This window comes from Eulemur rufifrons, chromosome 15 (assembly GCF_041146395.1).
Source record: "Eulemur rufifrons isolate Redbay chromosome 15, OSU_ERuf_1, whole genome shotgun sequence".
NCBI classification, from domain to species: Eukaryota; Metazoa; Chordata; class Mammalia; order Primates; family Lemuridae; genus Eulemur; species Eulemur rufifrons.
In genome coordinates, this window is record NC_090997.1 from 11,104,666 (window position 1) to 11,118,540 (window position 13,875).

The 13,875-nt window shown below is 57.7% G+C and overlaps 2 protein-coding genes across 4 annotated transcripts in view; both read right to left on the minus strand.

The window, feature by feature from the left end:
- TFEB (transcription factor EB) overlaps positions 1 to 4,754 on the minus strand; it is a 51,011-nt gene extending 46,257 nt beyond the window's left edge. For both annotated transcript variants that reach the window (XM_069489136.1, XM_069489135.1), the window contains exon 1: positions 4,497 to 4,754. The gene's annotated coding sequence lies outside the window, so the exon portion shown is untranslated. The remainder of the gene's footprint in view (positions 1 to 4,496) is intronic.
- A 1,544-nt stretch (positions 4,755 to 6,298) lies between these two features.
- Positions 6,299 to 13,875, minus strand: PGC (progastricsin). 2 transcript variants are annotated; one of them, XM_069488332.1, is made up of 10 exons: positions 13,817 to 13,875; positions 12,329 to 12,482; positions 11,940 to 12,057; positions 10,873 to 10,991; positions 10,196 to 10,395; positions 9,190 to 9,205; positions 8,922 to 9,028; positions 8,198 to 8,345; positions 7,300 to 7,398; positions 6,299 to 6,559 (listed from the first exon to the last, which is right to left on the minus strand). In XM_069488332.1, the coding sequence occupies exons 1-10, from the start codon at positions 13,873 to 13,875 to the stop codon at positions 6,407 to 6,409; spliced, it is 1,173 nt and encodes a 390-aa protein (XP_069344433.1). In that variant the 3' UTR covers positions 6,299 to 6,406. The 2 variants fall into 2 exon arrangements, with proteins under 2 accessions (XP_069344433.1, XP_069344434.1); XM_069488333.1 differs by lacking the exons at positions 9,190 to 9,205; positions 13,817 to 13,875 and adding an exon at positions 12,915 to 13,090 and having other exon boundaries at positions 8,922 to 9,044.

The following is a 13,875-nucleotide window of genomic DNA, read 5'->3' on the forward strand; positions in this document are numbered from 1 at the left end:
CGTGGGGGGTCAGGGGCCAGGCTAGATGCTACCCATGGAAACCCAAGGGGCAAGGCAGGGGTGGTAGAGATGCCGCAGGCATTGCCAAGTGCACTCCGCTGTCTTGTTAAGTGAGGAGACCAGGCTGGGTGTGGTACAGCAGGGAGTGGTAGGGATTGGGGCCACTGAGTCCGCAAAGCCCCACACGAAGCGTTACATTAGAGGACATTAGACACACAGGGAGGCCTACTTGCAACCCACAGGTCTTTATTCCTTTCCTGAAGCCCTCTATGCCTCTATTTCCTCACTTGAACATGAGAAATAAAGAAATAAATGAGTTATGAGTTAATTACACTCATCATTCTAAGTGCTGCGTGTGCATCAAGCATCAACATACTTAGCCCTCGCTGCAGCACTATTTGGTAAGGTGCTACAATAAGCCTCACTTTTTAGGTGTGGAAACTGAGGCAGACAGGGGTTAAGCAGCTGGCCCAGGCTCATGCGGTATTGAGTGGCAGAGCTGGGATTCTAAGCCAGGTGGCCTGGCCCCAGAGCCCATGGTGTCAACAACCCCCTGACGAGGTTGCCCTGGCCCAGTGCTAAATACGCGGTGGCTATGGCTATATCCCAAGAAAAATTGCTCCACCAGGGCCAGCCTTTAGCTAAAGCTCGATTCTGTGGACTCCAGACACCCCCACACCCCCAAACACCCCCACAACCCACATCCCTCCCTCCTGAAGCCCTTCCAGCCCTGGTGCCTTTGGCAAAGATCTGTAGAAGGTTTGCATTAGAGGGGACCTCACAGATGATCTAGGCTCACAGACCTGGAAACTGAGGCTGAGCAAAGCAGGGACCTGCCCCAGCCACACAACCAGTCAAAGAACAGGGTCTCTCGACCCCTGACCCAGTGCTCTTACGACCTTCAGTGCCATCCCTTTCTCACCCAACAGTCCCCACAGACTTTTCTCCACGTGTGATTGAACAAGCACTACCCAAGGCTTCAGTGGAAGCTAAGGGTCATGGAGTCCGTGCACAGAGCCAGGCACCCAGAAGGCTGTCGGTAGGGTGCTCCCTTCTCTTCCCTTCCCGAGCACCTGAGGTCTCCAAAGAGGCTCAGGAAGCCTTGTCTGAACCCATCTCCTCCCCTGGCCAGTCAAGACAGGTTCGAGTCAGGGTTCCTTTGGTCACTTATGCTGGCAGCTCAGAACAGAGGCCAGGAGACAGGTGTGGTCCTGGGGCAGGAGTTTCAGCAAGTTCCTACACTACTTAGGGCAGGAAAGCCTGAATAGGGAAAAGAAGGTCCCCAGGCCACCATACCTCCACCTTTTAAGAGAGAGCTCCTGGGAAACCCTGAAGTGGTCTTTAAGGATGGAGAACACAGATTTTGGAGTCAAGTGGTCCTGGGTTAGAATCCCAGTCCTGACACCTCCAGGCTGGGTGACTTTAAGCAACTTGCTTAACTTCTCTGAATCAGCATGATGAAAACAATTCCTACCTCACTCTAAAGAGTAAACACACAATAAATATTGGCAACTAGTGTATGACAAATTTTATCATAACATTGTTCTAGTATAGCATAAGGAGAAGAGATAACATATTCTATTAATATATTAGTATTATTGTTATACTCTTATAGACACACACATACACAAGTCATCTATACACATGGACCTAGATACCTGTAATCTCATAACCACACACACAAACTCACATCCCTTACACAAACCCCACACTGACCCAAAGAGCCACATCGCATACTCACCATGCACCAGGCAGTGCTCCTCCCTTAATCCTCACAGCAGCCTGGGAGGTGAGTGTGTTTCTATCTCCCTCCTTTCAGAGGACATACGCAGTACAGTGTGCATATACACTCACTGCATCTTGGGATCTGGACATTTCTGGCAGCTCTGGGTACCCTGAACTCCCTCCCTCCATCCGAGGAGGCCAACCCAGTTTCCACAGTCATCTCCAGGGCAGCCCCGGCTGGGCCCCAAGGGCTGACTGCCCTCCATCCCCAGGACAAAGGCCCAACCTGGCTTTAATGACAGCTGTGGTTGGGGAAACCCCTGCTGCAGGCAGAAACCAAGTTGACTTTGAAAAGGAAGAGACAGAAGCCAGGGGGTGTCTGAGCCACTCCCTGTGGGGGCAGGTGCTAAGTAACTCTATAAACTCTGGCTAATGATGCAATTACAGCCATAAACAGGGCCCCAGGAGGGACCAGGGCCAGAAGCCAGACCCTCAAAGGGCAGCTAGGCCTGAGGGGTGGGAGTCCCCTCCCACCTACTGGTCAGCTTTCAGAAGCAGGCTGAGGAGGCCCCATGCAGTGCATGCGGGCACTGGGCACTGCCACCATCCTGGAACCCTGGATGGGCTCCTGCCTGCCCTAGTCAACCCCTGCCCACCTCTGACTGTGAGTCACAGGGCCATTACCCCTCAAAAGCCCAGCTGGCTCTTTCTGGATTCAGTGCTCACCTGAGATGACCCCTGCCTCATCCCCTGTGCTCCCTTCCATGGGACCCAGAACCAAGACACCTGGGTCCCCACTTGGCTCCACCTCACAGAGCTGAGGACAACATAACACTGCAGCTGGAACAGGCCTTCTAACGTAAGCCACGCTGGCTCCCCTCCGGGAGAAGCGGAGCATGGAGTCACCCCAAACAGCCCTGCCCTTCACTTACACCCTCAGATTCCCACCTCTCCCTGTCCCAGCAACCAGGCGGCTGGCAGAAACAAGGGGACCAAGCGAGCTGCTAATTTTTCTGGGGCTGGGGAAACTGAGGCATGGTAAACGCATACTGTCAGACTACCAGGCAGGGCTTCCAAGACAACGGGACCCTTCCCCGACCGATCCTTCCCCTCCCGCTGCCTCTCCAGGCCCTCCAGTAACTATTGCTGGCTGTCTCTCCCCAGACTGTGAGCTCCCCAAAGGGAGGGACTGGGGGCTGTCTCCCGGGCAGGGCACCAAGAACTGCGTTCCGAACTCAGCACATTCGCTTCTGGCCCCTAAAGGAAACCAGAGACCAGCCCTCCACCTCACCCCCAATTGCCCAAGAGTGCCAGGTCTGGGCCAGTGGAATCTTGGCCAGGGAGGGTGCAGGGGCCTGAGGCCACGCCCCAGAGGTGTCTGGGGCCTGCATCTGCCCTGTCCCCTTCCCTGCTCGATTAAGCACCCTCTCACTTGGGTGAGGGGTGGGAGCAGGGCAGTAATTAACCCGCACTTCCCCACCGAGCGCCAAGCCCAAGAACTGCGCTCAAGTTTAATCGAGAAACCGCGCGCGGAACCGTCCCCAGAACAGACAGCCGAGAGAACGAGAGAACGATGGCTGGAGTTGTCGGGGTTCAGGGAGGACGGAGGGCCGGGCCGGCAGAGCAGGCGCTGGCGCGGACGGGCCCCGCCCCGGGCGCCCTCCCTTCCTCCCCCGGGGCGCGGGGCTGGGGCGCGCCAGGCGGCTGCGGTGCGAACCTGCTCGCGCAGCCCGGAGCAGCTCGGGGCAGCCGTGCGTGAAGCCAGAACCCCGCGGGGAGGGGGCCGAGGGCGGGGGCCGAGCCGGCATCTGCCCGTTCCCCTCCAGGCGAGCGTACGCGCCGGGCCCAGTAGCTGGTGGGGTACGGGGAGGGGGGACCGAGGGGCAATGACGGGGGGGGCGGGACAGCCCGGGGGTGGCGGCGCGGACACGGGCTTAGGGGGAAGGGGGCGTGTTTTCCGGGATTCGGGACCGAGACCGGGGAAGGGGGAAACTCGGGGGTCTGGCGACGGCAGGGAGCTCTGGGGGAAGCAGAAAGCCGGGCGTGCGGAGGGCGCTCTCCGGAGTTGGTGTTCCCTGGGTTCGTGGAATAGTGCAAGGGTAGAAAAAGACCACCCAGGGACACCAGAGGGACACGGGCAGGGACGGCTTCTGCAGACCGAGCTAGAGGAAGGGACGGGAAGGGGGGGAGAGATGGTACTTCCACCCGCCCCGCCAGGAGCCCAGCCCCCGGGGCGTGGCGACGCTCCGGCCCTCCCACTCCCGGGGACCATCCAGGCTGGGCCCGGCCCGGCCGGACTCGGCCCCCGCACACCTCCCCTGCCTCCGACCCCCTCCCCTGCATCACCGCCTCCGCCGCTTCCGGTGGAGAGGGAGTGGGCGCAGAGCTCACGCGTCCCTCAAACTTCTTGCAAGTTCACTCCCACGTCTCCCGCCCCTTCGACTCCAGCTCCCGGGCCGGGAAGGCCCGTGCCCGCCCCAGCCCCTCCCGCCCGGTTACATAAGGTCGCAGAGAAGCCGCCCCCGGCCCCGGCCTGGAGGGAGGGGTCGCAGGGGCTCCGGGGCTGGGCTCGCGGCGCCGCTGCGGCCACGCGCTGGGCGCTGGACTGGATGGACCGCGGGGCGGGCGGCGCGCGAGGTCCTGCTCCCTCTCCTGCCGGCATCCCCCACCCGCCCGCCCACCTGTCTCCGGGACCCACGGGACAGCGCCGGGGGACCCGGGGCGGACGTCCCGGGCCCTCCGCGCCCCCCTTGCCCCTCGGCCCCGCTCACCTCGCTCTGAAGGTCAATCCGTCCGCCGCTCACGCCCCGCGGCTCCGGCAACTTGTCCCAAGTTTGGGTGCCCGGCCTGGGAGCTGCGCCCGCCACCCGTTCCCGGGCTCCTCCGGCTCCACACCACCAGGGAGGCCCGCCCCGTCCGCCCTTCCCGCTGCTGTCGGCGCCGCCGCCGCTCCCTGCGTCCCGCCCGCGGCCTCCGCCTCCGCTGTCACCGAGCCCCGCGCCCGGCGCCCAGGCTCCGGCTGTCACTCCGCGCCCACTTCCCTCCGCGCCCGGCAGAGGGCAGCACCCGCCCCGTGGCCCGCCCTGCCCCGCCCCCCGCCGGTCTGCCGCGGCGCCCGCTGGGAAGCGTAGTCCTCGCTGTAGCCCCCGCTAGGCACACCGGGAGTTGTAGTCCCGCTCTGCAGGCCAAGGCCTATGGGGACTTGGCGTTTGACCTGGAACATTTGTCCCACTCCTTCCCCTTGGCAAGTTTCCTTTTTCTTCAGCTAGTAAGGTCCTGAACTAGGGTTCACTACGATACATCCAGTGGCTTGCCTGACCCTCAAGGAGAGACCTGCAGCAGGCTGTATTTCTGGCAGTCTAGGAAAGATGTAGGGTCCCAGATGGCTGCCATTACCATAGCAACTCCTCTGGTGGCAAACTCCAGCTTCCCTCCTGATTTGCAGCGGGGTGCAGGACCTGGATCTTGCACTTTTACGCCTCCCCCTGAGCCTAAGGGGCAAGGCTGGGGTCAGCCTAGTGAAGGACAGGGTACAATATGACTAGAGTGGAGCCTGTCCCCTGCCTTATGGGTTTTCCACTTACATCCCCTTATGAGCCCGAGCCTGCTGGCACCCCACCACCACCGTGTTGCTGGACATGATCTCCTTTCATGTTACCTTCCCCTGTTGGAAGTTAACAGGGTGCTGAGCCATCGTTCTCTGCCTTCTCCCCCTCCCCCCGCCCCCACAAGCCTTGTTGCCCCAGGTTTCTGGATATATGGCCAGGAGGATCCTAAGAAAGACAACGATGAAGTCTAGAGGGACAAGACCTCTTGCTGAGTTGGTTAGAGCAAGTGGGCTTGATTTCTGTGTGACTCAAGTAGCTAACCGTCTTGTCCACAGCTGAGGGCCAGCCCTCCTTCAGATAGAGGTCCTGGGACATAAGGGTCTGGGTAAATATACAGTCAGCCTAACTTAGCCCCAGCCTTCTGAAGCCCTTCCGGAAATAGCTTCTGGAAGTGTTACCCTCCCCACTAAGGATCCCATGACTTTTGCAAGTACATATAGGCACCCAACATTCCTCAGAAACTTCTAGTCCAAACTAGATCAACAGGTGAGGGGACAGATGCCTAGATGTGAGGTGTGTCAGACCACTAATCATACTGCTAGTGGACATGTATGTGGGTCCTGATGTCCCTGGGCTGGTTCTGGTGGTAGTATGGTAGATGGGTCAGCAGAGCATTTCAGATTATTAGAGTAGGGCCCCTTTGTCTATCACAAAGGAAAAGGAATACCCCCACGATGCCACTACCACTGTCTTCCCTCTGGGGGGCGGAGGTGTGAACAACTCTAAGCTCTGAGGAGTACAGAGCTCATCCCCAAGCCGTGCCTTAGGCCCATTTCTCTTAGAATCTCAGTGACCCACCAGGAAACCTAGCCGCTCAGGGAGAGCATGGTCCATCAAAGTGAAATTTGCCCCAACTCTCATTCTCCCAATTCCCTGAGACTAGAAACACCTTACAGGTCACAACTCCCCTCCAAAAACAACAGACTGGCCAACATAGGGAAGAACTATTTATTGTTAGAGAAAGTCCAGAGTCCGGAAAAGGAAAGCTGAATCCAGAGGGGAGCCACAGAGGGAGGACCCCCCTGCAGGGGCAGGGCCAAGAAGAAGGGAGCCCATGTGTCCAGGCAGCAAGTCTAGATGGCAGTGGCAAAACCCACCCTGTTGAAGTCCATGTCGAAGATGGAATAGTAGAACTTGAGGAAGATATCCCCGAAGATCCACAGGGGCTGGCCGTCGTCATAGGGCAGGTAGGTGATCTCGACTCCCACGTCGCAGAAGACACCGTTCTGCTCAACACAGAAAGGCAGCGTTCATTCATTTGCTCACACGTGAGCTGGGCACTGCTCAGCCCTGAGGCTGGGCTAGAGGTATAAATGCAGAAATAAGTGAGCCAAGGTCTCCGCCCTTGAGGGTTCATAGGCCAGCTGAACCACCAGAGCAGAGGCTGGTGGGAGGGATTTCTGGAATAGGTAAATTCAGGCTCTAGTGGTCCTCCACAGGGTCTCCTCTCCCCGTGGAAAGAAACTCCTCTTCCCACAGGCCTCCGTCCTGCTACCAGTTTGGAGCAGATCAGCATGGTGGTTACACCTAGGAGCCAGATGAACTTGGATTCAAATCTTAGCTTTACCCTGACTAGCTGTGTAGCCTTAAGTCAGTTACTTAACCTCCCCGAACCTCCAAGTTTTCATTTGTAAAACAGAAATGAGTATCTTCCTAATCAAAGGTGACAATTAAGTGGGATAGTGTAGGCAAAGGGCCGCCTACAGTGGCTGGCCCCAGTAAGTGCTCAACACAGAGCCCAGTGCCTCTCCCCATTAATTAATATTAATTGATAATAGATGACACTTTCCTGTTTCATAGCCTTGTTCCAAAGAAGGGGGTTTAGGATCAATGAATGGATACGATAAATCAGTGTTGCAAAGAGTTGGGAAACGGTGCAAGGCAAGGAAGCCGAGCATTTCTGGCTCCCCACCCCTTCCTCCCACCCCCAGTCATGGTGGCCCAGCCTGCAGGGACCAGGACTTACGGTGAGGACGTAGGCGGAGGGTGGCAGAGGAAGCTGTGCGCCGTTGATGACGAAGGTGAAGTCGGGCAGGCTCTCGACCTTGTCACAGTTCACAAGATACTGCCAATAGAAACAGGTTCCCAGGTGCCATATCTCCCACCTGAGAGACCCCACGAACCCCATCACCCTGTCCCTGGGATCCCAGGCCTGAGCCCCCGGCCAAGCCCCAAGCCTGCTTTTGGACTAGAGGATGCGACTCCAAGGAAAAGTCCTGTGTCTATAGGGCCAGCATTACACATATGAACTCCTATAGAATAGGTATAATTTGGGGAGACCTGAGAATCTCCCGCACCCCAAAAACATTTCTCTTGCCTGAATTTTCCCTGTGAAAGATTGAATCTCTTCCCTTCTCTACAAGTGTCCTTTTAAAACACACAAATCTGCAGAAAGAGCACCCCAGTGGTCCCCCACAGTCAGTGGGGATGGGTTAATTAGGCAAACTCTTTGCTGGGCTCAGGACTGGGGGCGGGGGGTGGTGCATGGCCCTGTGGAGGTGGGGGAGGCGTGGATTAAAGGTTAGCCCTTGTCACTCACTTGCTTGGCCCCACATTCCAGTTATTTTGCTCTTACCCCAAAGCCCAGCAAGTGTTTAATCTGTTTCCTCTGAATGACTGCAGCTCAGAGAAATTCTTGCCTAATGGTAACCTCCCATCCCCCCTCAGCACAAGCCTGTGGCCCACCTGAACCTCCAGGCCCCCAACCAGCCCCCAGCCTCAGTTGGCCAAGGTCCCTCCACCTCCAGTTCCCTGGGCAGCTGGAGACATGGGGGCCAGGTCAGGCTATTCTAGTGTCCCAGGAGAAACCATGAGTGCCATGGGCTGGTCTCCCCAGGGGAGGGGGACACCCCCACTAGATGCACCTGTCCTTGCTCGTTCTCCAGGGCCCCTGTGGCCTGCAGAAGTTCGCCCAGGTACTCCTCGGGCACAGTGAGCAGAGCGGTGCCTGTGTCCACGATGGCCTGGCAGCCCTGGGAGCACCAGCTGGTGGCCTTCTGGCCAATGAGGAACCTGAATGGGAGAGATGGGCGGCCTCAGCACCCCACCAGCTCAGGGCGGCTGGGGTGGGCTCTCCCTGCCGCCGAGGGCCAGGCAGCTAGCCGCAGAATCAAGCTGTACTTAGGAAAGTAAGGACCCTGCAGAGGGCAATCTAGCTATTGCCCTAATCACACCACACCAGAATCTGCCCAAGGTCGCCTCACCGGCCATGCTATCTATTCCTAGAAAGTTTCAAGGAAGGTTCTAAAAACACTGAAAGCCAGGGCCACTGATTCATTGCAAGGATTTTGAGCATATTACTCACCACACCCCCCACCCCATTTCTAATCTATAAACCACCTATAATGTTTATAGATGGGGTTGGACCACAGGGTCTCTAATGTTTGGAATTCTAGGTCCTGCCCCTCCCTCTGTTGTCCTCACGCCACCCCTCTTCTCCAGGGCTTGACACTCCTGCAGAGGGCAGCTGTGGCTTTGTGGGGCAAGCCTCTGCACCCCCTCACCAGCAGCGCCTGGTTGTGTGTGACGTGGGGTGCCCTGAAGCCCACTCCAAGGGAGTGCTGCATCCCAGGGTCCCACCAGACTCACCCCTCAATGGCGATCTGCCAGTAGAGCTTCTGGGTGACAGGGGCCCAGTGGATCTCCCCTGTGTACACGCTGTTGTCCACACCCCCAAAGATGATCACTCCCCCGAACTCAGTGACCGTCCGCCTACAGAGACAAAAGCCAGGATAAGTCAGGGAGAGCTGTGGGAAAGGACTTTCCTGCTAAGCAGTCGCCTTAGGAGGGAAACAGAGCTCCTTCCCCGGCTTCAGACTGCGGCTCCCCGAGGACAGGGCAGTGTCTCCCCTCACACTAGGGCTCCCCTCTGGCTGGGCCCCTCAGAATTCCCAGTGTCTCAGCCTCCGGAATGATGCCTGCCTCCAGGGGAGTCCCTCGTTGTTGGGACCCCCACCCCACCCCACACTCCCTCTCCTCTGCCTTCCACTTCATGCCACTAGTGGAACATGTCACCAGGAGCCCCACCCAGCCCCACCCAGCTTGTTAATTTTCTGCTGGGACTGGAGAGAGATAGGGCCTTGGTGGATGGGAGGGAAGGACATTCGGTGTTTGTTCCAGAGGCCTCCCCTGGCAGCTGGAGTGTGGGACTGGGTGGAGCTCCGAAAGATCACATGCAGACAGATTGTAAACAGAGGCAGAGAGTAAGTTAGCAACATCGGTAACAGGGTGATGTTGTTCAAAGTCATATTCAAGTGATTAAGCCTTAGACAGTAGATGCTAACTGTGCCTTAGAGAGTAGACGCTGTCTGGAGAAGGTGGTTGGCTGGAGAAGGTGGTTGGCTGATTCGGAAGAGGAAAAGAGAAGTCAGTCCCAGGCTGCTCTCTAAATGACTGCCTTTGCTTGTGTTTGCTGGTGAGGATAACAGCTTGTTAGAAGTCAATGGTGGACCTAGACCAGAAGACTCCAGGACCAGGCTAGAACAATAGATCAAAGAAGATGAAGCAATAGATTACTATACAAAAGAGGTATACAGGTAGAAAACATTTAGTCAGAAGGAAGTGAGCTAACTGGGGCCCAGGCGGGAGGCAAATCCGAGAGGTGCCAAGAACCAGAGCAAAGTTCAGCTGGAAGTGGGAGAGATTCTGTCCAGGCCAAGGCCAAGGAATGCAAAGAAAAGTCGGAGTGGGCTGTGGATAGACACAGGGGTGAGGTTGGGGAGGACTCAGGCGCCCAGGAGGGAAGGCCCTGGAACAGGAGTGGCTGGAGCCAGGTGCCTGCTGGGAGACCTCCAGACCCCAAAGCACTGAGCCTCAGTGGTCCAGCGCTGCAGGGGAGGGGCTGGGAGGTGGCGGTTCCTCACTTGTAGAGGTAGAAGCTGAAGATGGCGTTGCTGATAATTTTCTCATTCACCATTCCCTGAAAGACTGTGGTGGCCCCATTCGTGGCCAGGTCAGGGTAGGCCATGCCCAGGATGCCATCGAACTTTGCGTAGAAGAAAGCCATACCACGCTCATACTCGCTCAGGCCAAACTGCTGGTTGGGGAGCGTCATGGACGGGAACTGGGGGGTGGGGAGTACACACAAAGGAGGGAAGGTGACAAGTCTGACTTATCTCCCCCAGGGTGCCCCAAAGCTCCCCTCTTCATCCCTTCCTCATTTCTTCCCCTTCCCTTTTGGACAGGTCTCGCAGGAGATACCTCTTCCAGGCAGCCTTCCCTGACTGCTGCAGCACGCCTCCCCACCCCCTCTCCCTCTTCTTTGAACTACCCAGGCTTTAAGCTCCTTAAGAAAAGGGACAATGTATGTCTCCGTCTAGCATGGTGCTCCCGTGCCTGGCACATTGTGGCTGACAGTGAGCGTCCAAGGAGTCACTGAATGAGCCCCTCTTGTCTTGCCTTCCTGTCCTGCACAGCCTAGCACTAGCATTCCACCATGCTTCAGGGGCTCCGTATAAGTGTCCCTGCCAGCTCGCAGCTCACAGCCCTGGCCTCCATTCCCGTACCCCAGAGTGGGGAGCGATAGGTGGCACCCACTCACAGCCACAGTGTCGTAGGCAAAGAAGCCGCTGAGGGCGCCGCTGCCGTACTCCAGGGAGAAGGGCTGCCACTTGGTGGAGAAAGTGGAAGACTTGGCGGGGTCGAAGCGAGAATGGTTGGCTGCAGGCAGAGGGAGAGGATGGAGAGTCGGGCGGGCAAATGAACGCAGGGCTGCCGGCTCTCAGGCCCGCAGGGCTCCCACCTCTGCCTCTCACCCAGCCTGGGCCTTAGCAGCCCTGCTCACCAAGTCAGGGGAGCCGGCCAAGGCTCCTGGTGTTGGAAGGCCATGAGAGCTGGCCAGCCTTGGCCCCAAAGCCCCCTGTGACTTACAGAACCTTGGGATGCCCCAGGACTGTGGCCTCCCTGTGGGCAGGGTTGCATAGAACCCATCTCTGTGTCCCCGGCCCTGGCAGAGCACCTGGCACACAGCGGGGGCTGAGTAATTAATCGCTCAGCAGATGAAGCAGTGATTCCCTCAACCCTCCAGGGCATCCCCAAGTGCCCCAACCTTCACTGTCGAGGGACCCATTGGGCCAGAGGTGTCAGGACCAAAACCCCAAGGCTTTGGCAGGGGCCAGGACAAAGTGAACACTGCCTGTCTCCCAAAGCTACGACAGTCCAGGGACCTCACCCTATATTCTGTCATGTCTCTCATAGACACTCAGTGGGACCTTAATAGTAGAGTGGAGTGGAATAGAATGTTGTAGAATCGAGTGGGATGGAATGGAGGAGAAATTTTGCATGTGACATGGCGTGGCATTGCCCAGACTTAACAGAATGTGGTCAGAGTGGGATAAATGCAGTGGGGTGAGGTGGCGTGGCATAAACGCAGGGATACACCTTGGTCAGCAGGGAAGCTAAGGGGTCACCCAGCCTCTTCCCTCTGCCATGGGCGTGCTGTGTGACCCTGCACAATTCCCTGTGACGTCCTCTCCAGGGCTGAGCTCCCCCCCGCAGCTATCCCTCATGCAGTGTGGCTCTCCCTGGAGGGTGTCCATGACCTGCCCTGCCCTGCCCACCACCCTCTCTGCCCAGCCCACCACCCTCCCTGCCCAGCCGGGCACTCACTGCAGGCCACGGTCTGGCAGTAGACAGAGGGCACCCAGAAGTCCGAGGAGCCAGTGTCAAAAAGGATCTTGAATTTCTGGGGTGGAGTTCCAATGCTGATCTCACCAAAGTAGGAAGCCTGTGGGGCCATGGGCAGGCTCTCAGCTCCAGGGGGATCCCGTGGGCAGAGCAGTGACGACACCAGCCCCTGCCCTCCAGCCCGCATCACAAGCAGGGCTCCGAGTCTCCCCCTGACGCCTGCCCAGAACCCAGGGACCCTCAGTCTGTGCCTGCCCAGGGCAGCCGCAAAGGTGTGTGTGGGGTTGGGGAGCAGACCACAGGGACAGGGAGAAGGGGTGCAGCTTGCTGCCCCACCTGGCTCTCAGCCTTTGGGGAGGGTCAGGACTCACGTCCTTGTAGTATATGGGCTCGTAGCCCACCACGACGACTTGGTTGAAGCGGTACTTCTGAACGGGGTCGTACTTGTGGGTCCTCATGAACTCCTCCAGCAAGCCCTCCTCCTTCATGGTCTCGCGGATGGACTTAACTTTCTTCACGGGAATTCTGCAGAAGGGCCGTGCATCAGGGCAGGGCCCTTCCTCTCTTCCTAGTCTCCCCTCTCTCACTCTACCCGGGCGCCTCACTCTCCCGCCACCCTGTCCCTGAGTCTGTTGCTTGTGTGTCTCTTTCTCTGTCTCTCCCTGTCTCAGTCTCTGTTTCTCTGTCTCTGCATGTGTCTCTCTGCCTCCCTCGGCCTCCCTCTTTCTTCCCCTCCTCTTCTCTTTCTTTCAAAACTCTTCGCAGCACTTGCTCCAAGATTCAGAAAGCCATCAACTCCATCCGTGCGTGCCCTCACCCTATCTCAAGGGGCCACCCTGTCCCTCCACTCAAATATCCCATTCATTCCTTCCCAGGAAGGGGAGAGGGACTTCAGACATCAGGCTTTCCAGGATATGTGCATTTATAAAGGAAAGTTTTAGAGATGGCAAAGCTCACCCCAGAGTCCCTTTCTATGGTGATCCTCAGGCACCCGTCACCGGCTGGATGTGACCGAGCATGGAGGGACAGGAACAGAATTAGCTGGGACTCAGGAGACAGGGTCCTAGTTCCACCCTTGCTGCTAACGGTATGGCCTAGGGCTCGTCACTGTTCTTCTCAGGACAGCAGTGCCACCGGGAAGTCTGTCTGGGTGGCCTGGAGCCCAGATCAGCTCTGGAGTTGGAACTTTGGAATCATCGTATCTGCCGCTCTTCCCACGGGCACAGTCCGCCCGTTGGCCCTCCTCCTCCCGGGCCTGCTTGCTGCCATTGCCTGAGTCTCTGGGGTCCACCCAGGCCTTCCTCCAGCTCCAGAATTCCTCCTTCTTTCATGTCTTTCGCCTTCTTAGTCCTTACTCCCTCAGGCCCCTGGATTCTCCAGAAATTTCCTGCTAAACCCCTTCTTGCTGAGCCTTTGAAGACTGGTAGTTGCTCCATGCCAACCACCCCTTTTGCACTTTAAATGACGTTTCTGAGAGGAGCCAGCTCTTCACCGGGCAGGAGTCCTCCCCTCCCGCCAGCTGTGAGCCATGCCATCCTACTGCTCCTCGGTTTTTCTCCTGACCCCTCAGGGTATAGAGATTTACATTTATGACGTTTCTGCTTAGATGATTTTGGCCTTAAGAACATTTTCAGAAAGGATTATCTTATCCCTTATCCAGAAAGGATTGTTTCCTGAAGGCAGGGACTGTGTCTCCTCCCACCTCTGAGTCCTGTCCAACACCAGCAGAAATGTCCCTTCCCTAGCAGAAATTTCAGAGCAGAGATAGGCAGAGCGGCCCCTGGGCGAGAGGCTTTAGGCTTCGGGGGCTTTAGGCTCCCACCCAGGCTCCCTGCACCAGCAGCCAGGCCCAGACTCACCTGATCACTGCCGCCTCCAAGAGCTGGAGACAGACCAAGGCCACCGCCATCCACTTCAT

What these genes read in the sequence shown, in the direction of transcription:
- PGC (XM_069488332.1), bottom strand. Translation starts at nt 13,875, where the DNA reads ATGAAGTGGATGGCGGTGGCCTTGGTCTGTCTCCAGCTCTTGGAGGCG. An exon ending in TGGCAGATCGCCATTGAGGG is followed by an intron (nt 8,346 to 8,921) that starts GTGAGTCTGGTG and finishes TCTCCCATTCAG; the next exon opens with GTTCCTCATTGGCCAGAAGG. An exon ending in CCTCCGCCTACGTCCTCACC is followed by an intron (nt 6,560 to 7,299) that starts GTAAGTCCTGGT and finishes TGTGTTGAGCAG; the next exon opens with AACGGTGTCTTCTGCGACGT.